Below are 8,856 nucleotides of genomic sequence, written 5' to 3' on the forward strand. Positions count from 1 at the left end.
CAAGAATGGGCTCTAGGCACCAAGCTCAGATGCCAGTTGAGCCAAGAATGGGCTCTAGGCACCAAGCTCAGATGCCAGTTGAGCCATCTTGGTGGCATTTGTTTTGTTTTTTGAGAAAGCCTTGAAAGCTTGCCTAGAACTTGCAGCAATCCTCCTGTCTCTTGTCTCCCAAGTCCAGAATTACAAAAGTGGTCGTGTGGTGTTCTATTTTTGAAGACAAAGTATCGCTGTGTAGTCCTGGCTGTCCTGGAACTCACAGAGATCTGTCTGCCTCTGCCTCCTGAGTGCTAGGACAGGTGTGTGCCACCACACTTGGCAAGATCTAGTCAGTATAATAGTGCTTTACCCTCAGGAGAAACCAATACAAGTATATAGGCCTGTTGTTTTCAACCCCTTCCCTTTGGTTAGGCAGAGACGTGTTTGAAATAAAGTTTATTGAAGTTTCTGTCGGTATTTACATATGATACACGGTAAATAACAGAGCCAGGCCCCCCACCCCACCGTTTCCCCACCCTTATTGCTTCCCTCCCCCCTCCCCCAGCCTCATTAAAAATCGCTGCGTAAAGACAGGTTATAACTGCTGCGGTTCTCCCTCCCCCCTCCCACCTAAGATGCAAACTAAAAGCCCCTGGTCCCCCCCTCCCGTCCCCTCCCCCCACCCCGGGGCCGTTCTGGTTCCGTGTGTTAACACTGTGCTACCTCGCCCCTCCTCCCCTAATAAAGGGAGTGGGATGGGTGGTTTTCTGGCAACCCCCCCCAAACTGTCCAAGGGGGAGGACGGGCCCTTGAAAAAGGCCGGAGTTAGGGAAACTGAGATGGGAAGAGGGACATGGATGAGAGGGAGTACCAGAAAATGGAAGACAGAGGTTTTGGGGGGCGTTAACCCCCGCTACTGCCCCTCCCTCCCCCGATGGGACCTCGAGGGGGGAGAGGCGGGCACAGGCGTGGAGATAGCAGGAGGGAACCTCCCTCCACCCTGGGGTCCCATCCTTGTTTGGTGTGAGAGACCAGATGCACCTAGGGACTTCGGATGAGCAGGTGGAAGAAGGAAAAGAGAGAAGTGAGAAGAGGGGGTGGAGGGCAGGGAGGAGGAGGGTGGAGAAGGAAGAAGAAAGAAGAAGGATCTATTAGAAGGAAGGTCACCTTCCAGAGGACAACAGAAAGAGAGGAAATAGTGTCTCCCAGAGGCGACAGAAAGGGAAAAGTCACGGTAAGCCACAGTCGTATCCCTGCAGCCCCTGACCCGACCAGCAGATGTGGGCAGAGCAAGCTTCTTCCCACCCGCCGCCACCAGGGACCTGCAGGGCACGTGGTGTTGTGCTAGGAAAGAAGGGAGTTCAAGGGCATTCCCAGTGGCTGTCACACCCACTCTCCAGCCCAGCACCCCTGTAGGGAAGCGGGAGCCTGAAGGATTTGGGGGAGCTAGGTGCAAGATACCACCAGAGGATAGTTAACCGAGTTGGAGAGGGACCAGGAGAGGGGACGGGTTCACCCGGGGTTAGGCAGGTGAAGGGAGGGAATCATTTGGAAGTATAATGGACTAATGAGGAGAGGTTGGAAAGAGGGAGCCATCGAAATGAGGATGATGGGTTGGGGCCTGGAGGTGGCACAGCAGCCCCCAGCCAAGAGTCCCTTAAGGGATTGGGGCCGCGTGGGGGAAGGGCAGGTGAGGGGAGGGAGGAGGAAGAGGAGACGGGGGGGGAGGAGGAGGAGGAGGAGGGGGGGGAGGAAGAGGGGGGGGGGGGGAGCCCAGCCTCAGCACGGTGAAGTGGAGATGTGGAGGTGGTCGGGGTACTTGATGGCTGGAGGGTAATTTTGCGTCATCTGGATGGAGACGTCGCTGGAGATGTCAGAAGGGCTGCGACCTCGACGCCACGCCTCGGGCTGCAGAAACTGGCCCGAGTAGTCAGAGCAGTCGCTGAGACGCGGGCGGTAGAAGGCCGGGTGCGGGCGATACATCTCCTCCTCCGCATAGCGCTTGGTGAATAAGTACACGGACATGACTCCGGCCCCCTGTGGCAAGGCACCGTCAGAATCCCAGAGGCACCCTCCTGCCGCTTCCTCTACCAAAACCCGGCAGTCACTGCTGCATGTCACCCCTCAAGACTTCCTTCTGCAAAACCCAAGAGGTCTCACCTTTCATCTCCTCCAGGACCCCAAGAATTGGAACACCCAGACCACTTCCTCTCCAGGAACTAGGGGTTGGGTCCACATCTAACCCACCTCCCTCATAATACAGGCACATCCCCAGCCTCTTCTTCCTCCTGGAATCAGACTGCTAGATCCTCCCACTGCAAAGTAGAGAGATTGGTCCCCCAGCTCTGTTCTTTCCCAGGACCAAGGACTTCCTCATCCTCCTCCAAAGTTTCAAGGGTCCAACCCACAGGCTTTCCTTCAGCTTCTGCCTTCCCAAGACCCCCAGGAGCTAGAATCCCTAGACTTTTCCCTCTCTGGGACCCATAGATTAGATCCGCAGTCCATCCACCTTCCTCATAACCCACAGAGTTCTTTTCCTCCTGGGCATAGGGACCAGGTTGTTCTCTGTTCAGGGAGTCCCATCCCTGGGCTGCTCCTCCCCAAGAACCCAGGACTCCGACCTCTAAGGCCTCAGAATGTCGTCAAACCTCAGGGTCTCTCTCTCTCTCTCTCTCTCTCTCTCTCTCTCTCTCTCTCTCTCTCTCTCTCTCTCTCTCTCTCTCTCTCCCTCATTCCCTCCCCCCCTCTGTTTCTCTCTCTCCTCCCAAACCCAGAAGACCCTATCTTTAGAGATCTGCTGCAGGCCCCCAGGAGCTAGAACACCCCGAAACTCCCACCTCCTTCTTCAAACTGGGCCCAACACATCACCTCTTTGAGAAGGAAAGAGGAAGCAGCGAAGGCAAACGACCACCCATATCGATAGTGAAAGTACTGCTCAGAGCTGCTGGGCCGGTTCATGACCTCATCATTGATGCTGGAGATGTACAGAACCAAGCCCACCACCAAGGAGAGACCTAAGGGGAGAAGGGTGCCAGGAACATTAGAAGGGAGCACCCCCAACTCCAGCTCACTGTTTCCCTTCCAGCTCTGCCCGGTATCTACAACTAACCTTATGCACTATACCCAGCAAGCTATGCAAGTCTTTACTTCTGAGCAATGCACCCTCACACAACTAGGGGACTCTAGGCAGGTGCTCCTGCTCTATAACTGAGCCATACCGCCAGCCTCACAATGGAGGTTCTAGGCAAGCACTCTGCTGCTGAGCCATGCTTCCACACCAGAGAATCTATGTAAGAGTTCTATCGCTGGACCATAACCTCTGCCCCTCCCTGCTGAATTCTATCTAGGCAGGTACTCCACAGCTAATTCTCAGATTCTAGGCTGGAGCTCGACCACAGAGCTCTCTCCCTTTCTTTTTACTTTTTGAGAAAGGATCTCAGAAACTTGCCGGGACAGGCTTGAACTTTTGATTCTCCTGTCTCAGCCTTCCAAGTAGCTGTTGTGACAAGCCTGTATGTGTCTCCAGGTTGGACTTCACTTCTGTGTTTTGAAGGACCACCTGTTCCTGGCCTCGGTTGGGTACAGAGAACCCAGAGATGAATCCACCAGTTGCCCTCACCCCACCCCACATCTGACACCTCAGTGTAACTGAAAGAGGTAAAAGACAGGATAGTGGACACCCATTCTGTGCGGGGTGATGTGTGCTACAAAGCTTGTCTCACTGAGTAGCATGGAGTCCACATTAGGCACAAATTCATCTGTGATAAGAAGAACAACGGGATCAAAGAAATAGGTCTTTCTCCACATTCTAAAGGATGAGATCCAGGGAAGGTGATGAAAAGCAATACCATGTGTTAGCCTCCAGCCTGTGTGTGCATGTGCACATGCACCAACTAACACTCACACAAGTGTAAGTATCTTAGGAGGCCTGGAGAGATGGCTCAGTGGTTAAAAGCACTGGCTGCTCTTCCAGAGGACCTGGGATTAATTCTGTGCATCATAATGGCAGCTCACAACTCTCTATATTCAGTCCTAGAGGAGATCTGTTAAAACCAGCTAAGGGGATAACTATGCAGCTTTGGCTCTACTAAAAGTTATATATGAGTTATGTCTTATGTGAGTTATACCTCAAATGTTTAAAGCCTATGACTTTCATACATATGAGATGGCTCAATGGGTAAAGGCAGACAACACTGAAGACCTGAGTTCAATCCACAAGACAGACATGGTAGAAAGACGAGTTGTCCTCTGAACTCTAAATGAGCTCTATGGCACTTGCAAGTACCCCTTAGTAATTAATAAATGAAAAAAATACTTACTACACTCATCAGAATCTAGAGAGATAACTTATCCATTAAGATCACTTGTTGCTCTTGCAGAGAACCCAAGTTCAATTCCCAGCATCCATACAGTGGCTCATAACTGTCTGTAATTCCAGTTCCAAGGTATCCAATGCCCTCTTCTGACCTCAGTGGATACTCCACACACATGGTGCACAGACATACATGCAGACCAACACTCATACTCTTAAAAAACAAAATAAAAGCTACAAGTGAATTCATCTTTTAACCCAGTCCCGACAATACCCAGTCTCTCCAAGGGTGGAGAGCTATTATGTAGAACAGGACCTTAGACTTATAGGGATCTTCTCACATCTGCCTCTCAAGTGCTGGGATTAAAGGGGCTCACCAACATGCCTGGCTTAGAATGTACTCTTAAGCATAAAAGAAGGGATCATTTTAAGAGGTATTTGTTACTGTATGTGAGTGGACAGTGTGTTTGGAGAGGGGTGCTGTACCTAACACAGCACACACATGGAGTTCAAAGGACAGCTATGTGCAGTCTATTCTTTCCTTCCACTTCTATGTGCTTTCTAGGGATCAAATCCAGATTGCATCAGGAACAGAATACAAGGACTGGAGAGATGGCTTAACAGTTAAGAGCACTGGCAGCTCTTCCAGAGGACCCGGGTTCGATTCTCTGCACCACAATGGCAACCCACGGTGTCTATACTTATAGTCCTAGGGATCTGACATCTCTTCTGGCGTCTGTGGGCACCATGCACACACATACAGATAAAAATACTTTTTAAAAAAAAGTACAATAGGAGGACTCAAGAGATGACTCAGGATTTAAGAGTACTTGGTGCTCTTTCAGAGGACCCACATCTGAAAGTTTGTAACTAGCCCAGATCATCATGAGTTCAAAGCCAGCCTGAGTGAGACCATGTCAAGATAATGAAGACCAAAAAAAAGAGTGTGAGAATATAGCTCAGTGCGAATCCTCCCCTGCACTGTGAGGGGCTGGAGGGCATGGCTCAGTGATAAGCACCAGTCTAGAATCCCCAGGCTGGGAATGTGGAAGGAGAGGAGCCTTGTCCAGCATGAATGAGGCCCTAAATTCAATCCTCGGTGTTGAAATGGGAGAGAGAGAGGAGAGAGAATACATGTGCATCTGCTTATTTTTGCACAAATAAGCATAAGGAGAACTGAAAAACAAGTGAGGCTGATTGCATCACGGAGTAGGTAGAACAAGGAGATGAGAAAAAGCACACAATTCTGCATGATTTTGATCTTCAGAGTTATGTTAATATTTTATACATTCAAGGGATAAAATCAAAGCCAGGTGTGGTGGCAGCTTGCTGAAGAGAGAGGGACAGAGTTGGAGACTCGTCTGAGCTACACAGCAAAACTCTGTCTCAAAAGCAAGGCAAACAACCAAAAAAATAAATAAAAATAAAAGAGTGGAGAACGATTCCAGTAACTTCATTCTCTAGCTTTCCTTTTTCCCTCCTCCCTCCTTCCCTCTCCACCCCATCTATATTTTTAAAGGGTAGAATCTCTCTTGCTATGCAGCCCAGTCTTCAAACTGTTAGGTCTTATAGGCATGCCAGCTCTTTGCTTTTGAACCCATCCCCCATTGAAAGGAAACAGGACTCCCTGAAGAAACATCTCCAAAGCCAAGGAGAGTCCAAGTAAAAGTGTAGCTTTGCCCTGCAATAAGAAAGAGTTCAAGGGGCTTGAGAGAGAGCTCGGCAGTTAAGAGCACTGCCTGCTCTTCCAGAGGACCAGCGTTTAGTTCTCAAGACCCACATGGCAGCTCACAACCATCTGTAACTCCTGCCTGAGGAAATCTAACACCCTCTTCTGGCGGCTGTGGACACTGAACACAGACACATGCATGCTGACAAACTCTCATAACACAAAGTTAAAATAAAGATGCCATTAAAAAGAACATGCTCAAAAATGATGGGAGCAGGTCAAAGGGGGCACGGAAACTAGCTTAAAGAGTTTCCTGAGTCAAACTGAGGACAATCTGAGCAACAAAATGAGTCATTAAACTGAAGTCTTATAATCCACTGAGACAGAGAGATGAAGTGAGCTGGAGATACGGCTCATGTTGGTTGAGGGCTTGTCTAGCATATGTGTGGCTGTGAGTTTGATCCCAAATTTGTGTGTGTATGTTTGTGTGTGTGAGTGCATTTATAATATACAATGATTGCTTGTTTGACATATGATCTCCTCATGTAACCCAAATTCTATACAGATTTTTTTTTCTTATTGGAAACAGGGTCTTATCTTGTCCGGACTTGGTGAAACTTGCTATGTAGCTAAATATGACCGTAAATTCCCTGATCCTCCTGCTTCCACATCCTGAGACCTGAGGTGCCAAGTCCACACCACCATGCCTGGCTTTTGCATTGCTGGGGAGAGAAACCAGGACTCATTCATGCTAGGCAAGCACTCTACAAACTAAGCCACATTGTCAGCTATGAGTTTTGCTTTCTTTTTCCTTTTTTTCTTTTCTTTTCATTTTTTTTAAACTGGGCAAATAAAATGGTTCAAAGGGTTAAAGGGTCACACAAGTCTAATGGCCTGAGCCTAATCCCCAGAACCCATGAGGCAGAGAGAGGCCTGACTTCTGAAAGTCATTCTCTGACCTCCACAAACAGTGGCACAGTCATGCATGCATGAATGCAAACACACATCCAATAATAAGAATGAGGACAATAAATAAATGAAGTGAATAAATGAATACGCCAAAAGGTTTGTTATGCATCTACGTGTGTAATGGAATGGTAGTCACAAGACAACATACACTTGACAATGTTAGTAGCACACCCATCTATGTGTGTACAAGGAATGGTAGTCACAAGACAACACACACTTGACAATGTCAGTTGTAACAGCAGTCACCAAGCAGGAATCACCAACAGGGGCTGGAGAGATTGCTCAAAGGATTGGAGCAAGGGCACTGGTTGCTCTTTCAGAGGACCCTAGCTCGAATCCCAGCACCCCTATGGCAGCTCACATCGGTAACTGCAGATTTAAGGGGTTCTAACACCTGTAGCTTCTGAGGTCACTTTCACTCCTGTGCACACAGAGATCCACGTGATTAAAAATAAATCATCAACAGACACTAAATCAAAGGGTAGCAGAATCTTCTCATTGAATACCGACTCGTTACCAAGAGATTAAAAGCATCTTTCTCAGCTAGGGATGTAGCTCAGCTCGTACAGTGCTTGCCTGGCTACACAAAACCTTTGATTCTTCCCCCAGCACCATATTAACCAGGCATAGTGGTGCAAGTCTTCATCCTAGCACAAGGGAGGTAGAGGCAGGGAGGATCAGGCGTTCAAGGTCATCCTTAACTACATAGTGAATTTGAGCCCAGCCTAGGCTAATACCACGTCTCAAAACAAGCAAAGAAAAAAAACCATATCATTTATTGTGATTTCTTGACCCAGCAGGTATCATGTTGAGCAAGCTAGTATCACTGATAAAGGGCAGACAGACTCCAAACACCAAGTGCTACAGAGTCTGTAAGTTATTCCTTCCTTCCTATGCTGTTCCCGTTGAAGCTGTGCGACCTGAATCCATTGAGAAGAACACTGTGGGGCTGCCCTTTGCAATAAAAATGTCAACATGAAAGAGTAAAGGAAAGTGACAGAACTTTATAAAAGATAAAGAGAACGCCACTGGAGTACTCAGAGCTCCACAGAGATGCAGTCCGGGTATGCCGGGGACCGGGGCACTCTGGAAGATTATGAAACAGCGAATCAGGCTCTAAGAATCAGAGGCAGGATATCTCAGGTTCTGCGTGGTGCTATTTTTCCTGTCGCAGTGGCCGCTAAGGGAGAACAGCAGCCATGATGTGTCCTAGCTCTCCCGCCCCCAGCAAGCCGTGGGCACCTCACCAAGCACATCAGGTTCGTGCGGTACTTGATGTGGGAGTGTGCACCCTACAAGCGGAGGGCCGTGGAGCATCTCATGGTGTTCAAGGACAAGAGCTCACACAAGTTCATCAAGAAAAGGTGGGCACATATGTTTGTGCCAAGAAGAAGCAGGGGGAGCTAAGCACCGGGTTGGCAGCCATGAGCAAGGCTACGGCCAAGGACTGATGGGCCCACTCCCATAAACCTTTATGCTGCACGAAAACACAAATAAAGAAAAAGAATCAGACCAGCGTGTCCGCATGTGCATTCTTTGAGCAGATTTCCCAGGGGTGCAGGAGGTACTCAGATCCTTTGGTCTGCTCCGTGTTTCTAAACAATGGTCCTGTAAGGACAAGGCTGTTCTGCTAAAGAGAATGTCTGAAGGCACAGCATATGTGGGCAGTCTGCTTAGGAGAGAGAAATGGAAATAAGGCCTGCCATGATGGATCTGAGGACCTGTCCACCTCCCTGAGGACTCACAGGCAAATAAGAGTTGTTGGGACAGGGATAAACAGACAGACAGACATTTTCTTCAGTGATATAATCACTGGTAGAGAGCTCACTCCCCAATCAATAGTCCTTCAAGAACGATATTGTAAGAAACCCTGATAAAATACATTGGGTCACCACAAGAAAGAAAGAAAGAAAGAAAGAAAGAAAGAAAG

General features: G+C 48.6%; 1 protein-coding gene across 1 annotated transcript in view; it reads right to left on the bottom strand.

Annotated features, from left to right (window-relative positions):
• Positions 1–415: 415 nt before the first annotated feature.
• Cacng7 (calcium voltage-gated channel auxiliary subunit gamma 7) overlaps positions 416–8,856 on the bottom strand; it is a 32,096-nt gene continuing 23,655 nt past the window's right edge. Inside the window, exons 5-7 of the mRNA XM_005371400.2 lie at positions 2,845–2,990; positions 1,741–2,013; positions 416–1,692 (exon numbers count right to left, since the gene is read on the bottom strand). Of these exons, the coding sequence (XP_005371457.1) occupies positions 1,756–2,013; positions 2,845–2,990 (404 nt within the window). The 3' untranslated portion in view covers positions 416–1,692; positions 1,741–1,755. The remainder of the gene's footprint in view (positions 1,693–1,740; positions 2,014–2,844; positions 2,991–8,856) is intronic.

Source organism: Microtus ochrogaster, unplaced genomic scaffold (assembly GCF_000317375.1).
Source record: "Microtus ochrogaster isolate Prairie Vole_2 unplaced genomic scaffold, MicOch1.0 UNK108, whole genome shotgun sequence".
In the NCBI taxonomy this organism is placed as follows: domain Eukaryota; kingdom Metazoa; phylum Chordata; class Mammalia; order Rodentia; family Cricetidae; genus Microtus; species Microtus ochrogaster.